Here is a 19,535-nt window from a genome sequence, read left to right on the forward strand (position 1 = left end):
CCCTGAGCCCCCTCCTGCACTCCGCACCCCTCCTAAACCTCAGCCCCCTGCCCAGAGCCCCGTCGCACCCCACACTCCTCCACCCCAACCCCCTTCCCTGAGCCCCCCATATACCCCACACCCCTTCTCTGTCCCAATCCCTTGCCCTGAGCCCCTTCCTGCACACTGCACCCCTCTTAAACCCCAGCCCCCTGCCCTGAGCCCCGTCGCACCCTCCACCCCAACCCCTTTCCCTGAGCCCCCCATACACCCCACACCCCTCCTCTGCCCCAATCCCTTGCCCTGAGCCCCTTCCTGCACACAACACCCCCTCCCACACCCCGCCCTTTATGCTGTTCGCCTTTAAAAAAAAAATTTCCCTGGGTGCACACCCTAATGAAATGTGCTGCGCATGCCTATGCTCTGCCTCCCTGACCCCGTTGTGCCTCCCCGCCCGAGCCACCCTGGGGACGCAGCGCCTCATCCCCCAGGGAAAGATCCAGCAGGTGCAGAGCCGCGGCCTCGCGCAAGACGCATCAGAACCGCAGGGGGCGACTCTTTCCCTCCTCCCCCCAGGCCGGTCCTCTCAGGGCTTTGCCTCCGGTGTCATGGCGGAAAGCCGAGGGCGGGACTGAACACCACGTGTGATCAGCCCTCTCGCGCCATGCGCGCTGCGTCCCCGGGGCAGCCCTAGGGCTGTGGCCGGCGCTCGCCCGGAGACCTCCCCGTCCCCATCATGCAGCGCGCACACGTCCCGCCGCTCAGACTCTATGGTAAGCACAGATGAGTTGCCCGCCGAGGAGGTGGAGGCGAGGCTAGGGCCGGAAGGAAGATGGCGACGCTGGTGCTGGATAACGGCGCCTATAATGCCAAGATCGGCTACAGCCACGCGCACGTCAGGTGAGGCCCCCGCACCCGCCGAGAGCCCGGTCCCCGCGCGGCTTCCCTGCGGTGCTCGGCGCCACACACGGTAGAGAGCCGCCGCCGGGTCCCTGCTCCCGAGAGAGCCCGTGAGGCGGCCCGTGCCTCTCGGGCTCCGTTGGTTTATCGGCTCTAGCTCCGAAAGGTGGTGAGGCGGCTCCTGCTGCAGGCCCGGCCCGGCTCCCTGCGCTGCGGGCTGCCGCCCGGCCCCGCACAGGGAGTCTGTGAGCCCGTTACATCCAGCCCCGCCCCGGTCCTGGCGCTGCGGACATGCCGCCTCCCCGGAGTTAAGCGCGATAGATGCGATTTCGGAGTAAAACTGAGCCTGACTCACGGTCGGGGAACAGTCCCCAGACTCCCCACATCCCAGCCGCTGACGTTTGTGTTTCCCGGTGGCCCCACCCCGCCCGCCTTCCCCAAAGCCCTGCCCCCTCCCTCGAGACTCCCCGCTCCCTGCTCTTTGCCCTCCCCCAAGCACCTTCCCCAGCTGCCAAACAGCTGATCGGAGACCCTGCCCCCAAACAGCTGTGGCTGGTGGGTGCTGAGCCGGTGCCCCAGGTCATTAGTCAGGATTAATTTTACCTAGAAAGTGCTGTGGCCGCTGGGGCTCCTGCTGTCAGCCAGCCCTGGTCCTTAGTCTACCTCTGGTGTCCGGATCGCCTGCTGTCAGCGTGACACCAGGAGCCACAGCCACTTGGGGGAGTCCCTGTGACGTGAGGCGCCTGCTGTCAGCCTGCCCCGGGACAGGGCGGGCTGACAGCGGGAGCTCCGTACACCATGTGGTGAGGCTCCCGCTGTCAGCCTGCCCTGATTGGTGCTCCCTTTGTCAGCCAACCAGGGATGACAGCAGGAGCTACAGCCACCCGGGGCTCCCGCTGTCAACCAGCCCTGGTTGATTGGAGCCCCCAATGTCAGCCTGGGAAGTGAGAGAGGGGACCCCATTGTAGCCTCCCCAGGCCTGGGGAGGGAAAAGAACCCAAAGAGGAGCAGGGGTCAGGCTGGGAGGGTTGAATTATGGCCTGGTGGCTTCAGGGGCGCTGAAGTGAGGAGGATAAGGGCTAATGGGTTTGGAGGGCTGTATTAATGGTGGTTCTGAGCAGGTGGGGTGAGTGTCGGGAAGGTGAACTGAGGGCAGTGAGGGTTGATTGGTTAGGGGGCTGATCTAATGGGGTGGTGATGATGGGGGCTGGGAGGTTGAATTGAAGTGAGGTGGGTTGGGTGGGGACGGGATTAATTGCTGGGCAGGAGAGGGATATGTGGGGGTGAGAGCTCCTGCAGCAGGGGCCAAAATCACCTTATCCAATACATGTGGGAGAGTGGGCAACACTACTAATTGTCACCTGCACACACCCTGGGGATGGGTAGGGGGAGTTCAAAAATCAAGAGACTCACCTAAAAACATAATGTAATCTTTTTAAAAAAAAACCCTCAATTTTTGGGCCAATCTCATTATTTTTGAGGGTTCAACTCATGATTTTTGATCTTGTGAAGTTGGCAATACCGCTGCTGCCTGCATTGCAAGGGGAACAAGTGCTGCGGGTGGGGCAGCCCAGGAGCAGGAAGGCTAGGGTGACCAGGTGGTTGAAAAGGGAGCGGAACACCTGGTTGAAAAGGGACCCTGGCGGCTCTGGTCAGCACAGCCAACCACGCTGCTAAAAATCCGGTTGGTAGTGTTGCAGAGCTAAGGTAGGCTAGTCCCTACCTGTCCTGGGGCACCGCGTTGTGCCCCGGAAGCAGCCAGCAGGTCCGGCTCCTAGGCGGGGGGGTGCACAGGACTCCTCGCGCTGCACCCGCCCCGAGCACCAGATCGGCCAGTGGGATCTGGGGGGCGGTCCCTGCTGGGAAGTGCAGCCTCCTGCCTCCCCCTTCCCCCGCTTAGGAGCCGGACCTGCTGGCCACTTCCAGGGCGCAGCGGGGTGCCCCAGGACAGGCAGGCAGCCTGCCTTAGCCCTGCTGCGCTGCTGACCAGGAGCCACCGGAGGTAAGCCTGTGCCCCAACCCTCTGCCCCAACTCTGAGCCCCCCAAACCCAGAGCCCCCTCCTACACCCCAAAACCCTCATACCTGGCCCCACCCCTTGCACCCCAGCCCAGAGGGCTCCCCCCCGCACTCTGAATCGCTCGGCCCCACCCCCTAGCCTGGAGCCCCCTCTTGCACCCCCCTTGCACTCCAAACCCCTCATGCCCAGCCCCACCCCAGAGCCAGCACCCCCAGCCCAGAGTCTTCACACCTCCCACATCCCAATCCCCTGCCTCAACCCACAGCCCCCTCCCACATTCCGAATCCCACAGCCCCACCCCCAGCCTGGAGCCCCCTCTTGCACCTCAGAGCCCACACCCCCAGCTGGAGCCCTCACCCCCTCCGCACCCCAATTCCCTTTCCCAGCCTGGAGCCCCCACCCAAACCCTGACCCCCTCATTTCTGGCCCCACGCCACAGCCCGCACCCCCATTTAGCGCCCTCATCCCCTCCCACACCCCAGCCCCCTGCCCCAGCCCAGTGAAAGTGTGTGAGAGGGAGAGTGAGCCACTGAGTCAGGGGGGATGTAGTGAATGGGGGGCGGGGCCTTGGGGAAGAGGTGGGGCTAGGGTGTTCGGTTTTGAGCCAATAGAAAGTTGGCAACCCTAGGGAAGGCTGAGGTAATTTTCAAAGTGTGGGGGCTCCCTTCTGCTTAGATTTCACACAAAGTGTAGCAACAGTATTCTCATCCCAGTACCAGAGAGCTGCACCGGCAAAGCTTCAGTTAGTTAACCCTGAACCTTGCCAACTAAAACATATCTTCCAGAAAAAGGCATCCAGCTTTGAAGACATCAGGAGATGGAGATTCCACCATTTCCTTGGCAGTTTGTTCCAATGGTTAATCACCCACGCTGTTTTAGGGGGAAAAAAAAAAGTGGGGGGAATTTATTTCTAATTTGATTTTTTTCTTGCTTTAGCTTCGTTATTGATTATGGTCCTTATAGCCTTAAGTGATCTTTTCATGTATCCTAGGCCCAGACCATTTAGTGTTGGGCAACTGTCTCAGGCCAGTTTGCAACCAAAAAAATGTGATTGTTAAGGAAGGAAAATGTTCTTAACCTGTGGTTGGAAGTTTCTGTAATTTCTTTTAGCACTTTACTGTTTGATTCTGAATGTTGAGTCATTGGCAAGACAATAAAACAATCTTGTGGTTTTGCAGTAACCAGGGTAACTGCTACTTTCTAAAAAATACGGTCACAGAATATTATGGAAAAGGAAGTATTTATGGAATTGATGTGAAAATGCACAATATGATTTTTTTTTTAATTTCATATATGATATGATGTACAGGAAAACATTCTTAACTTTTTTCAGTGTTATTCCCAACTGCCAGTTTAGATCAAAAACAGCACGTTTGAAAACTTTTACAGCCAATCAACTGGATGAAATTAAAGATCCCTCCGGACTCTTTTACATTCTCCCTTTTCAAAAGGTAATTAAGATGCTTTATAGATTTAGCAATGCAGTCTATTACAGGCTGTGGGTTAAGGGTCTATTACAGTCTATTACAGGCGGTGGGTCGGTCCTGGGGCTGGTTTTGTTCAACATCTTTATTAATGGTCTGGATGATGGAATTAATTGCACCTTCAGCAAGTTTGCAGATGACACTAAGGTGGGGGGAGAGGTAGATATGCTGGAGGGTAGGGATAGGATCCAGAGTGACCTAGACAAATTGGAGGATTGGGCCAAAAGAAATCTGATGAGGTTCAACAAGGACAAGTGCAGAGTCCTGCACTTAGGACGGAAGAATCCCATGCACTGCTACAGACTAGGGACCGAATGGCTAGGCAGCAGTTCTGCAGAAAAGGACCTAGGGGTTACAGTGGACAAGAAGCTGGATATGAGTCAGTGCGCCCTTGTTGCCAAGACGGCCAACGACATATTGGGCTGTATTAGCAGGAGCATTGCCAGCAGATCGAGGGAAGTGATTATTCCCCTCTATTTGGCACTGATGAGGCCACACCTGGATTATTGCGTCCAGTCTTGGTCCCCCCACTACAGAAGTGATGTGGACAAATTGGAGAGAGTCCAGCGGAGGGCAACGAAAATGATTAGAGGGCTGAGGCACATGACTTATGAGGAGAGGCTGAGGGAACTGGGGTTATTTAGTCTGCAGAAGAGAAGAGTGAGAGGGGATTTGATAGCAGCCTTCAACTACCTGAAGGGGGTTCCGAAGAGGATGGAGCTAGGCTGTTCTCAGTGGTGGCAGATGACAGAACAAGAAGCAATGGTCTCAAGTTGCAATGGGGGAGGTCTAGGTTGGATATTAGGAAACACTATTTCACTAGGAGGGTGATGAAACACTGGAATGGGTTACCTAGAGAGGTGGTCGAATCTCAATCATAGAATATCAGGGTTGGAAGGGACCTTAGGAGGTCATCTCGTCCAACCCCCTGCTCAAAGCAGGACCAATCCCCAGATAGATTTTTGCCCCAGATCCGTAAATGGCCCCCTCAAGGATTGAACTCTCAACCCTGGGTTTAGCAGGCCAATGCTCAAACGGCCCGGCTTGACAAAGCCTTGGCTGGGATGATTTAGTTGGTGTTGGTCCTGCTTTGAGCTGGGGATTGGACTAGATGACCTCCTGAGGTCTCTTCCAACCCTAATATTCTATGAATGTTTGTTTAATATATGCAATATGCTACAACTGTAGAGGCATAAACAATATTTAAAACAAACTTCAGATACAGCAGTGTAACTTCAGTATCAAGTCTGAAGTGTGGCTTCCATAACCTGCCACCAGATACTGATTTAGGAAGCATGATTCATATTATGGTAAACTTACTATGCAATAAATTAAACTAAATGATAGGGAACAACAGAGGTACAATATCACTTATCTTTGGATCTTCTTGCTTGTAGCTGCACAACATTTACCCATTTAAATAGGTTTGGAAGGGCTTCCATAATCTTAAAGAAGAAGCTCTTATTTCTGAATTTTGTTAGGTTATCAGTCCATCTAACAATTACTGATGGAAGCCTGAAATTCTGCAGATGTGGAGTAGTTAATAAATATGCAGTGTTGTCTTATAAATAATGTCTTTTTTCCCCCCAAACTTCCATAGGGTTACTTGGTGAACTGGGATGTTCAGAGACAGGTTTGGGATTACCTTTTTGGAAAGGAAATGTATCAGGTAACTAAAACACTTAAGAAACAAAAATCTATAAATACAGATTTAAAACAATTACTAGAGGTAATACAAAAATAGTCCAAATCATGGATATAATGGTGAATTCACCAATTTATGAATTTTGCAGGAGTATTCAACAAGGACTCGCATCTAAAATTTAGGAAATTGAGTTACCTATGATTTTGAGCTCAGTTCACTCAGGCCATGACTTTGCAAACTAGAGCCCATGTTTAACTTTACTCACACAAGTAGTTTTGGTGACTTGAGTAGGACTAGTCACCTGAGTAAAGTTAAACATGTGTTTGCAAGATTGGCGCTTCAGCTAGTAAAAGTTACTTGATAATTGTTTTCATAGACTTAATTAGTATAACTTATTTGAAGAACCAGGTTTTGTTGCATGAAGGAGACAGTTACAAAAGTGGAAGAAGGGCTGAGATTTACATTGTGACAGTCTTATGGGATCAAGTAGTCATTTTCTGCATGAATTTCTCATTTTTATGACGAATAAGTTGAATTTATAAAGTGTACTAATAGAATATTATTTTGCTCACCTCACCAACATGGTTTAGCATGAAAAGAGCGTTGGCGGCTCTAGCCTTAAATTTTTTTCATAAGAAATTATAAAACTGGTCTTTACAGTACTTAAAAGGGAACATGTTGGGAGCCAAAATAACTATACAAATATCTCTTTGTATAGATTTGGGTGGGGAAATTGGGCTGGTTTAAGATTTTAAACTATTGGGTTCATTAAAGAAACTCGTTATTGCCATGGTTTTGGTACTGGTTTGCAGAATGAGCACCAAAGAAAGGAACTGTTGACCTGTGTGTTCTAGTTCTCATTGAGTCCCATTATGGTGAAAACACCTTAGTGAAGGCCTGTTTTAGAAAGTCTGAGAACTGAGTACGTGCAGAAAGAGCAGGGATGAAATCCTGGCCTTACTGACGTCAGTGTGAGTTTTGCCATTGACTTCACTGGGGCCAGGATATTACCCAGGTTACTAGAAGAGCCAAGCTTCTATACAAGTGGCAGAGTTCTGAAGAGAAATTCTCTTCTGTAGTTAGTAGGACTAGGGTAAAGTTTCTTGTATACATGTTAAATATTCTTGTATTATTACCCATTGAAGTGTAGAGGAAAGATAAAGGGATAGGTTGTTCTTAAGAGCCACAACATTAAAAATAGGGGCATAGGACAGGGAAATGAAGGAATTCTACTCTGCCCTGAAAAATGTTAACACATTGTGTGGTGTAGCAGTGACAGTGCACATACTGTTTCTTATTAATTTTTTTTTTCAAAACCCATGTGCCACAAGTAGCTGGTAGCACTGATATCTATAATAGGCCTGGGGGCAATTTTATACAGCATGGTGGTTGTTACATACCACAAAATGTAAGTAATATGGATAGTGGTTACTAAAATGTTGTTTGGGAACAGAACTTTATTTTTTCTCCTAGGTGGACTTTGTAGATACAAATATTATTATTACTGAACCTTATTTTAACTTCAGTTCAATACAAGACTCTATGAATGAAATTTTATTTGAAGAATATCAGTTTCAAGCAGTTCTTAGAGTAAATGGTGAGTATATATTTTGTTGCTTTGCATTAATGTGCTCCAGGCTAACTTCCCAATTTAAAAATAATGTGCCAAGGAAATTACTTCATTTCTTTCCCTGACTCTATAGAGTAGTATGTAACTTTTTATTTCTCTAACCTATATTCAATTGTGCATACACATCTAATGTTTCTTCTATATTCCTCTATATTTATAATAATTTAGTGTGAGGATTCTGATCTGTAACAGCAAGAAACACAAAGTGAAATGGGGGGAAATCAGTGTAGGCAGAAAGTCACTTTTGTCTTGAAGCTCCTTTCTGTCAAGGTTCTGTTTTTAAGTTGGCTTTTGATGACAGGAATGTTTGAGACTTCTTGAGATGAGGTAGTATGTGAAAGAGACTGCACTACTACTTGTTTCTTGGCTATATTTGTATGGAGTTTCTGACAGTTCTCATTCACTTTTTGAAGTGGCCCATGAAATATAGTGCTACAATTATATAATACATCCTATTCCGCACAACACATGAAATTAGTGACATGAATCATCATACAGTGCCCTTTCTGATGATGATATAAAAGTAGGGGAGGGATGACTTTTCAGTGCATGTGGGGAGGGTCTTTGCAAACTCTTCGGTCACGTTTTAGATGAACTCTAAACAAATTTCAGTACTGGTAGTGTTATGCTGAAATTACAGGAAAGATGTGTTGGTTTCTTTTTTTAAAACTGGCCTTGAAATAATAGTCGTCATCTATCTTAGACTTAAACATATAAAATAATTTTTTTACCTTTTTCTGGGGAATGTTTTATAGTCGCAATTTTCTTTGTTTTTGAAAAATATTTCAAAAATTCAAGTCACTGAACATAGACTTAATATAAACTATTCATGTGAATTTTTTATTACACATTGGACACAGTGGGCCTGATCATGCGTTTATTGATATAAATGGGAGCAGAATATATAAATGGGCCCTGTGTTTGTATGTTTCCTCTTTGGAAGTACAGTAGAACCTCAGAATTACGAACATCTTGGGAATGAAAGTTGTTCATAATTCTGAAATGTTTGTAACTCTGAACAAAATGTTATGGGTGTTCTTTCAAAAGTGTACAACTGAACATTGACTTAATACAGTTTTGAAACTTTACTATGCAGAAGAAAAATGCTGCCTTTAATTTAAGTGAAACAAGCACAGAAACAGTTTTCTTACCTTATCTAATTTTTTTTTAAACTTGCCCCTTTTTTTTTTTTAGTCGTTTATGTTTAACACGATACTGTACTGTATTTGCCTTTATTTGGGTGGAGGGGGGGGGTCTTTGCTGCCTGATTGCATACTTCCGGTTCCAAGCAACAGAGGGTCCTGTGGCACCTTTAAGACTAACAGAAGTATTGGGAGCATAAGCTTTCGTGGGTAAGAACCTCACTTCTTCACATGCAAGTAATGGAAATCTTTCCGGTTCCAAATAAGTTGTGTGGTTGACTGGTCAGTTCGTAACTCTGGTGTTCGTAACTCTGAGGTTCTACTGTACTTTTTAAGGTATATATACTAAGGAAAATTATGGTTCAAAAGACAGTCTTTCTCATAAAGATAACTTCAGGTTATGATGCACTCTGTTGTCTTTTTTAGAAGCTTCTTTAATCCATTTGTGAGTTTGTAAAGTTTCTTGCTCCTATAGTTCTACAGAATACCCAGCATAATTAGAATTAGAGTGGATTCTCTTTCTTTTCAGGGATATTGTGTCTGTTTGTGATGTTTATAGCCAAAACTAAGAAATCAGTACAGCTATAATTTATAATTAAAGGGGCACAAAGTTAATATTCACACTAGTGTAACTAGAAAGCTGGTGGAGAAGGAGAACTATTTCCCTTTTTCCAGTTTGTTTTACCCAGTATTTAAATTCCTCTGAGACTGTCAAATCACAAATACCCAATGGAGACTTAGGGGATGGGCAGCGTGGTTCCTCAAACCACTTTTAATTCCTCTTTTTTTGAAAATGTCATCTTGAGATTGTCAGTTCTTTCAAGTGGGAAAAATAATATTTTGTTTTGCATGCTCTCAAATGGATTTCTTTACATGTATTTTAACAAGGGAATGCAATTGAACTGTTAAGAGCTTTAAACAAGATCTTAAAATGCCAAATGGAATACCACAATTAAAAGATGGCATAAAGATGTATTTCCTTATCTTGATGTTTTTTAGTTTAAATAAATGCAAAGAAGAATCTTGTTGTATACATAGTGAAGAGCACTTGTAATCTCACTTTTTCAGAATTTTTTTAGATTAATGAGGTAAATAATTATAATGTTCAAATACTAGCTCTAACTGAAAATGTAGCTTCTTGGTCGAGGAGTATGTGTGGAAAGCTGTATAATTGCTGTACAACAAGCATTTTAAAAGGTATGCTTCCCTTCCAACATCCCCCCCTTGAGTTTGTGTAGTGTTTCTTTTAGAATTGTTGTCCCATTCCACCCCAGCAGTGACTGTATTTCAATGCCTGATTAAGTTACTCCTTTATATGAAGTACTGTGGGAGTGAAAGATGTTATATAATTGGTCAAAAATAACCTGAAAATTGACTAGCTAGACAAATTGAGACTAGAAAAATGACATACATTTTTAACAGTGAGGTAATTAACCATTAGAACAATTTACTAAATGTTGTGGTGGATTCTCCATCACGGACAACCTTTATATCAAGGTTTGATCTTTTTCTAAAAGATATGCTCTAAGAATTATTTTGGGGAAGTTCTGACAGGAGGTCAGACTAGATGATCAAAACGGTTCCTTTTGGCCTTGGAATCTATGAATCACCTGGGCACACTGCAAAATCCATCTACTTGGGCTTTTGGGAAGGACAGAGCTGAATAAAGTCTGTTTTCCTGAGAGAAGGTGGGGTATTATGTTTGATTAATTTTGGCTGTGGATGAAATTATGCTGCTGGAGCTATTCTGTATTGAGTTACCGAAGATCTGCCAAAGGCACCTAAAATATAGGATAGGTACTATATCTATTTAGATATATTTTAGATTTATATATAAATATGGGTTGGCATTTTTGTGTTTCAGCTGGGGCTCTCAGTGCACATAGATATTTCCGGGACAATCCATCCGAGCTATGTTGTATCATTGTGGACAGTGGCTACTCCTTTACACATATTGTACCTTACTGCAGAAGTAAAAAGAAGAAAGAGGCAATTATTAGGTAAATTGCCTTATTTCTTTACAGGTGGCTTTTTTGATATGTCTGAAGCAAATAATGACAAAAAATATTTTTCTTTTTAGGATTAATGTTGGAGGAAAGCTCTTAACCAATCATCTAAAGGAGATAATCTCTTACAGGTAAAATTGTGCTAACTGTAGACACTTGAGGCCTAGTTAGAAACCAATTAAAGTCAATGGACGTCTTTTAATTAAGTTAAGTTTAGGATTAAGCCCTCTTTGAGGAAGAGGAAAGCCTGTAAAATGACATCTTGAGCTTCAGCTACCATTTTAACACCTTAAGACTCTAGTTTAGTAAAGTACTTAAAGCAGTTGCATAATATTAAGGATGTCAGTAGTCCCATTCACTGGGATTACTTGCGTGCTTCAAGTTACACATATGCTTAAGTACCTTACAGAATCAGGCCCTATGATTTTTTTTTTGAAATGTCATTATAGTAATAAAGCTACAGCCAGATTTCCACTTAACCGATAAGATGGCACAGCTCTGAGAAATTGACAGTTTAATTCCACCTGAACAGTGAGTAGAACTCACTAAGGCAGTGTTTGCAGGAAGGTTCTAGATGGGTCGTGGGGCCCTAGGTAAACGTACACTTCCCCAGCCCAGTGTGGAGGAGATGCCCTGGGAGGAAGGGGTGCAGTCAGCGAGTGAGCCTGCCTTGCAGTCACCCCACAGTAGTGGCTTCTGTCCCACTGGGCTGGGCCCGACTCCCCGTTCTGGGTGTTGCGACCAGGCGCATGGGGTTTCAGTGCCACTCAGGTCTGGCTCAGCTGTCCCTCATCCATAACACTCGCTCAAATACCAATTGGCCTGGCAATCCAGAGTGTAGCACAGTCCCACAAGGCAGGAGCTGATGCTGCAGAGAGTGTGTGGCAGGCTCATTCTCCAACCACTCCTCTTTTGGCGTCTCCCTTCCGCACTGGGTGGGGATTAGGGTTATGGTGATGAGGCGGAGATGTTTATATATAATGGTGAGTCACAAAAAAAGACAAAAGGCAGTTGGTGAGTCACCTTAGTAAAAAGTTTGGGAACCACTGCACTAAGGCTCGCATCCTGTATTGGGATCCCCTATAATTGACTCTGTGCAGGCGTCTTTGCTAGCAGAACCGGATGCAAGATTGTGGCCACGGTTCTTAGTGTTGACGGCTTTACGTTGTTTGGATTAAAGAGTAAAAATACCCTCTCATTTCTAGATGTAAAACTGCTTATATATAAGTTAATGTAAACCTCTACATATTAAAATGTCAGCTTCTTGCAATTTGAAAACTGTAAGAACTGATCAATAGTGAAAAAGAATAATTATAGATGTATGTTCAGGATGATCTGTTTTCTAACTTTTTTATAGGCAGCTACACGTTATGGATGAAACTCATGTAATTAATCAAGTGAAAGAAGATGTATGTTATGTGTCTCAGGATTTTTACAAAGATATGGAGATTGCTAAGTAAGTTTACTATATTGCCAAATTTGAAAGGATTTCCAAATAATCTAATTGTGTAGAGCCAAATACTACCATCCTTATTCAGGCAAAACTCCCCCTTAAATGAAAGAGACTCTTACCTGAGTACGGCCTCCAGGATTTGGCATACTTTAGCTATGTTCTATTCTAAGTTTGTTGTCTTTTCCAGATTGAAAGGGGAAGAAAATACAGTAATGATAGACTATGTTTTGCCAGACTTCAGCTCAATCAAAAAAGGGTTTTGTAAGGTAATTATGACTGTCAGCCTTTTCTGGAATACTCTCTTTTCATCTTCCTTGGTAGTGAGGGAGGAGGGGTGGATTTTTTTGTGTGTGTGATACTGACTGGTAATATTTTCTGCATTAGGAATTAATTGGTAAAATTTTCAAAAAAAAAAATGTAAGTGACATAGGGGTTCAAGTTTAACTAATTTTCAAAGTCACGTAGGTATTCCTAGATATTTTATCCAACATCTGAAAATCAGCTGTAATATCATAGGCTCAGTATCTCAATCTAGCCCTGTATTTCTCATTCCAGCGTAAAATATGAAGTATGTTATGTCCTAATTTTGATCACCTTCTCAAAACTGTCTTACCTGTTGCTTGTTATATGGTTATAATTAAGGCTATGATTTAGTCACAGGTATTTTTAGTAAAAGTCATGGAGAGGTCACGAGCAATAAACAAAAAGTTACAGCTCCTGACTTGTCCATGACTTGCACTATATAAATACTCCTAATTAAAACTTAGGTGCTTGGGGCAGGGACTCCCACCGCTGCTTCTCCAGGGAACGGGGCGCCCTGGGGCCCGGCCCCGGACCAGCTGCTTGGGGCCAGCTGACCAGTGGCCGGTGCGGCTGGTCTCAGGGCTGCCTCAGCTGCTCAAGTGGCCCTGGGGACAGCCACACCGGCCACTGCAGAAGTCACAGAGGTCACAGATTCCGTGATTTTCCAGGACCTCCGTGACCTCCCTGAAAGACTTGCAGCCTTAGCTATAATTAGGCATGGCAGAATTTGATTTTCATTTTTTTCTAATATGATTTTTAATGATACTTTTCAATTTTTAACTTTTTATTTTTGCAGTTGGGCTTAAGGCAGTGCTGACAGCAGGGCTGCACAGGGCTCCCTGTGCAGCCAAAGGGCCCAAGACACCAGAGCGCAAGGTGCAGGGGAAGCTGTGGTCGGCCTGGCCTGATGGAGCAGGGACTCCTGCCCAGAACTATAAGCAGGAGGATGAGGCTCTGGCTGTGTGGGAGACCGCCCCACTGCTCTGTAGTTCCTGCCCACACTCCTGGCTGGCGAGTGAGCAAGTGGGGCTATGACAGTGGAGCTGCAGAGGGCTTGCTGCACAGCTGTGGAGCCAGTGACATTGGATCCCTGCAGGCACATGGTGTAGGGAAGGCTCCTGGTGGGGCATAGCAGACACCCTTGCATAGGGCTTCAAGGAGGAAGACATGTCCCTGGCTGCAGGGGAGGCCATCTGCTATTGAATGGCTCCTTCCTGGGGACGGAGCCATTCAGCATCAGGGTGACCTCCCCTGTGGCTGGGGATGACAACAACTCCTCCCCCTCCTCCTCCTTGCAGTCCTGGCTGGGCATCTCTGCTATGTGGAGCCAGGACCACAGTTTTCCCTGAACCTTGTGCCTGCGGGGATCCCGTGTCACTGGCCCCACTCACTCAACAGGCAGGAACTGCTCCCCCGCAGCCGCCAGCTCATCATACTCCTTGCAGTCCTAGCCAGGGGTCTCTGCTCCATTAAGCCAGGACAACTGCACCCTCCCACGCACCTTGAGCATGCAGGGATCGGGTCTCACCGGCCCCACTGCTGTGGAGGGAACCCTCTGCAGTTCTGCTGTCATGGCCCTCCTCCCTCACTCCCATGATAGTGGAGCTGCAGAGGACTCCCTGCATGATCGTGGGTCCAGTGTGGGGAAGGCTGTAGTCCTGGCAGGGCAGGGCAGACTCCCAGCTTGTAAGTGAGAGGGGTCTGTGCCATCAGGGCTGCAGAGGGCGCCCCAGAAGCCATTCAGCAGCTGTGTGGCCTCCCACACAGCTGGGGGCTTGGCCTCCTCCTCCTTGCAGTCGTTGTGACTAGGAGCCTCTGCTCTGCCTAGCCAGGACTGTAGCCTCACCACTGCACGTTGTGCCTGCAGGAATCAGGTGTCACCAGCCTTGAGACAGTACAGGGAACCCACTCACTCACTCCTATTACAGCAGGGCTGCAAAAGGCTCTCCTCATGGCTAGTGACAACTGATCTTTGCAGGCACCCCAACTATTAGTGACTATTTTTTTTGTTGATTTCAGTGTATCAGTTGAAATGTTTGCTGACAGTTATCAATTTTAAAATCGAATGCTGCCAAGCCTAGTTAAATATAACTTCCTTTGCTGTAATTTAATAGCTCTATATCGAAGTGTAGTCATAAGTCACAATTCTGATTCTGGTATCTTTCAGCTGTTTTCACATGCTATCCTGAGAAGTTTTGCTACTTCCTGGAACTCAGACACTTACGTTATAGTCAATAAGTGTTGTGGATAAATTTTATTAGCATGGTTACCAATAGAAATTGCGATAATTAAGAATGGGATACATTATAGTTTCCTGTTTCTTTTGTTAATAACTCACCTTTTGGGGCTGAAATTTTCCATGCCTGTACTCCATCCTAAGGCAATATATTTTTTGCAAGGATCAAATATCTTTTTTGAGTTACGAGGGTGAAAAAATATTCTCCTGCTAGAATAACACAAATCCAATACTCAGACTTTTAAAAATTGCTTATTGGTAAAAGTGTCATTTAGAGAAGTAGGGTAAAATTTTCAAAAGTACCTAAGTGTGCACTAATCTTGCATAGGCAAAACTGCAGGTGTCAGTGCAGAGGCTGGAATGGGGCGCCTTCAAAAATGCAGCACCAAAATGCTTTCATATGCTATTCAAGTTGACACCTCTGTCTGCTCAGTATGGCAGTAAAAAGTAAACATCGGACACAATTCTCTTGCTTAAAGACTATAGAGTAAGGGATTACAAAGCATTCTGGAACAGATGTCAGCTCCCTAAGATTTGTGCATGATACGTGACTTAATATATAGAAGATACTTCCTTCAAAACATCCATAACAGGTGAATAATATGTAAACAATGAGATCAGATAAACTTGTTACTCTTGTGTGTGTTCTTCCCTTTTTAAGACGTAGTTATCATTCATGTCTGCCTAATTTAGCCAAGGGAAGAAATGGTGTTAAGTGGAAAATACAAGACTGGGGAACAAATACTTCGTCTAGCAAATGAGAGATTTGCTGTTCCAGAAATTATCTTCCATCCTTCAGATATTGGCATTCAAGAAATGGGAATTCCTGAAGCCATTGTTTATTCAATTCAGAACTTGCCTGAAGGTATAGTGATAGCAATGTTTTGAAATGTATTCTTGAAGTCTGAATATTTTTGTTAGAATCCAAAGTGTATCAGAAGCCTAGCATACTTTATGTGCCAGGCATTAAGGAACTAAAAATTGATTAAAAGTGCAACAGTTTTAACTCCTTGTGAATGTCAGTTACTCCAGAGCTCTTTTGCAGTTTCCTTTAATATTTCCTGTTGTGGAAATGCTTGCTTACTCTGGTAAGCTGATTGGTTTCTATTTGTGCTTCAGATAAAGTATAACAGTATGGATGGAAACCTCATGAGTTCATTTTCCAGTACAAAACACAACCACATTGAATTCTTTCCTCTGAGGATGGAATCCTCATGACTGCACTTGAACTTAATTTCATTTTTATTTTAAAATGTCTTTTAGTGTTGGGAGAGGAGGGAATTCATGCTGGCCACAATATGCTGGCAAATGAGGCCACTGAATCTTAAAAATGAAAACTAATCACCCTTCTGGCTGTGTTGTATTCTGTGGAAGTAACAATTGTAACATGTGCATTGTCATGTTACTAGGTATGTAGATACATTTCTAATGAATATGGCCAAACTTCCGCAGGGGAACATTTTCATGACTATGTGGGGTCACTTCACAGCTGTAGCATCAGAGCCACAAAACTACATTCATTCTAAAAATATGAAAATTAAAATCTCTTGTACGTTGATACTATTTCTTTCCCCTAAACTGGGCTGTTTGAGAGCATTCATGAAATCCAACATTTTTAAATAACTTTCTAAAAGACAAATTTTGAAAGCCACACAAACTGGAGGAACACTAATGAAAGTTTTCTTATTTAAAAAGGGTGCCGTTCATCAAATTCACCTGTCACACAAGAAAACTAGTTTCACACTTGTGATTATCAGTTAATTAGTGGAGCCTCTTGGTATGTGCACATCCTATGGCTTACAGTTATCCATGAAATACCCTTTATCTAAATATAACCAGTATGTATTTAATATATTAAAACATTATCTAAAGTGTAGTTAAACACATTAGTTTTAATTCTTGTCCACTTTAACTTAATGTTCATGAAGAAATTGGAGAATCTTAAGCTAAATACATCTATTTTGGTTTTGTTTAAAGAAATGCAGCCTCACTTCTTCAAGAATATTGTTCTGACTGGGGGAAATACCCTTTTCCCAGGCTTCAGGGATCGAGTCTACTCTGAAGTTCGATGCCTCACTCCAACTGATTATGACGTTTCTGTTGTTCTGCCAGAAAAGTAAGTCCTAAACAATATAAATAAAAATGCATCTATTTTACTGTTTGGTTCTCCTAACAGAATAGAAATTTGTAAAGTAGGATTCCTTCTGCTAAATAAATATGCTTATCTGTGTCATCTTTATATTCCATCATTTAACTTAATCTGTTCAAGTAGCCCAAAACTGGACCGGAAGGATGTTGTAACTCAGTACTTAAAGTGCATTTTCAGAGCTATATTGTGCTTGCTGCAATCCTGCAGACACTTACACGTGTGCTAAGTTTACTTCTGTGAGCAGTTCCATTGAAATTAATGAAACCATTCACAGCAGCAAAGTTAACCAGTTGTTGCATATGTGTTTGCAAGATCGGAGGGATTATTTTCACATCTCTTATTCTGAAGAATTCCTGAGTATTATAAACATTATACATACCATATCACTGATACCTGCAGCACTTCTGGGATTTGGAGAGTAGCAGCGGGGTGGATCGCTGACATTATCAGGAGTGACAGGACAGATATTCACCTCTCTTAAAATTATTATGGAATCATTAATGTCTATGCAGAGTAGCGAGAATGTAGGTTCAAAGTCTCATCCTAAAGACTCCCCCACCAAATAAATACATTGTATGGGAATTTTATCTACTGTGGAAGGATGGAAGACTGGACAGTCCAGCTCAAATTTGAAACAAATGCTTAGACCACTGTATCATACCCGCTGGCTCCAAACCAGTTTTGTTAGTACAAGCCATTCACCTTTGAAGAATAACTTAATCAGATTTTTTTTTTTTTAGTTAGCCTTGTAAATGTGAAGTGTGATATATAATATAAAGTTTTTTTTTTTTTTTAGAGGAAAGCAGTCTCTACCCATGGAAATTAGTTATTTGGCCTCTTTGAGGAACCTCAAAACATGATAATCAAATAACTGGTACATGCCTCATGTAATAAAACAGATTTAAACTGAAGCCTCTGTATTTCTGCTAAACCTATGATCACTCTTCTATATAGATCTGTGATCTAGCTATATAAAATTTCTTCTGTTTAATAGAAATCCTGCTCTCGCTGTCATCTCATAAGTTCTGATACCAATTCACCACCATTCTTTGGCCCAATTAAGTTGTTCTGATTTCCTTAAATGGACACTGTCATTTTGAAAATATAACTTGGGTGAGGTATAGCACCAACGATGAACTTGTAAAAGTTTTCATCAAATATTTGTTGCTGAAGCTCAATGCAGGACTCACTTACCATTCCTAAAAAATACATGGTTACCAATTTAAAATTTTCATAAACCCACTAAAAAGATCTGGAATACTCTGAGCCAGGCCCCCCTTGCATCTTTCTAATGAATGCAGTTTTTCAGCAGATTGTCCTAATGTATAGGCATAATGTCTTGTTTTATATTTTATTAATGGCTGTGGCTAATTTCTAAATAAAAGCCCTAAAATGAAGGTCTCACTTTTTCAAATTACTACATAATTGGAAGTATTTAAAACTAACTTGTGTGGTAACTTTTTTTTTCCCCCCCCCAGCCCTATTACTTATTCTTGGGAAGGTGGAAAGTTGATTTCTGAAAATGATGATTTTGAGGATATGGTAGTAACTAGAGAAGATTATGAAGAAAATGGACACTGTATTTGTGAAGAGAAATTTGATATTTAAGTGGCACATTTGGAGACATAGTGATACTCCACTATTTTACTTTGAATGGAACTTATTTGAACTACGAACTATTTTATGTAAATTAGAACTGTGTTCTAACTTTCTTTCCTATAATTAGGAATGTACAATGAATTAGTGTAAATAACTTTATTTTCACAGATTTTAAACTACACTGAAGACTAATATGTTATATATTGGCCTTTGTCATTTTATCTTATTGTATTCCATCCTTACTAAAATTTTTCAATAATTGTGTTATTTTACTTTAAAAAAGCGAATTACCTATTAATGGCATGAAACAAAAATATTTGAAGATTAGTGTAAAACAATTGTATAGAAATGAAGCGTTAGTCTAAACTTTATTTTCTCTTCCAACATGAATGCTATTGTCTTTTACTGAAATAGTATGCTGAATAATTTGCATCAAATACTCTTTAACCTGGAGCTCATTTTAACATGTCCTGGGAGAAAAAATCCTATAAAAGGCTTACTCTGACTTCTTGTAATTATCTCAGTGAATGGTTAAACAATGGTTAAACTCAAAGTGTAATTATTCCAGTGTGGAATGTATCCCAACTTTCTGAATACTTTTCTTTTTTATAAGTTTAGGCTAAATCTGTACAACAGAGATTACCCCTTTGCACAGCTCCCACACACAGTTTAAAAAAAAAAACAATTAAGTCTCCAGATTAACTTCTTTGTTAGCCTTCCAGCACTGACTCTAACTCTGCCCTTTATTTTGAGTACTGGACTTGCATTTGAATATGAAATGATTAAAAAAAAAGTTAGTTGTGTATAGTACACCAACATCTCAGGTCTCTATTTTAATCCTTGTCCTTCCATACTTTCCCCCTTTGTTCTCCCCTGCTGCTGTACTTAATTTAGATAGTAAACCTTCAGATAGAGACCCGTCAAGTGCCATTAATATCTGTTATATATGTATTAAAATTAAACGTACTTCCAATTGGCCTTTGGAAAACA

The 19,535-nt window shown here is 43.3% G+C and overlaps 1 protein-coding gene across 1 annotated transcript; it reads left to right on the forward strand.

Moving 5' to 3' along the window:
- The first annotated feature begins 505 nt into the window (after positions 1-505).
- On the forward strand, positions 506-19,314 carry ACTR6 (actin related protein 6). The gene is made up of 11 exons (XM_026648862.2): positions 506-879; positions 4,232-4,349; positions 5,983-6,051; positions 7,501-7,624; positions 10,664-10,799; positions 10,880-10,936; positions 12,163-12,261; positions 12,446-12,524; positions 15,491-15,662; positions 16,775-16,913; positions 18,425-19,314. The coding sequence occupies exons 1-11, from the start codon at positions 812-814 to the stop codon at positions 18,552-18,554; spliced, it is 1,191 nt and encodes a 396-aa protein (XP_026504647.1). The 5' UTR covers positions 506-811; the 3' UTR covers positions 18,555-19,314.
- The last annotated feature ends 221 nt before the right edge of the window (positions 19,315-19,535 follow it).

The sequence above is a fragment of the Terrapene carolina genome, unplaced genomic scaffold, assembly GCF_002925995.2.
Source record: "Terrapene carolina triunguis isolate 2854851 unplaced genomic scaffold, T_m_triunguis-2.0 Scaffold68, whole genome shotgun sequence".
In the NCBI taxonomy this organism is placed as follows: domain Eukaryota; kingdom Metazoa; phylum Chordata; order Testudines; family Emydidae; genus Terrapene; species Terrapene triunguis.

Excerpts from the sequence above, each read along its gene's own strand:
- ACTR6 (XM_026648862.2), top strand. The coding sequence starts at position 812 with ATGGCGACGCTGGTGCTGGATAACGGCGCCTATAATGCCAAGATCGGC. Across the intron at positions 880-4,231 it reads TACAGCCACGCGCACGTCAG|TGTTATTCCCAACTGCCAGT; the intron begins GTGAGGCCCCCG and ends AACTTTTTTCAG. Across the intron at positions 10,800-10,879 it reads AAGAAAGAGGCAATTATTAG|GATTAATGTTGGAGGAAAGC; the intron begins GTAAATTGCCTT and ends TTTTCTTTTTAG.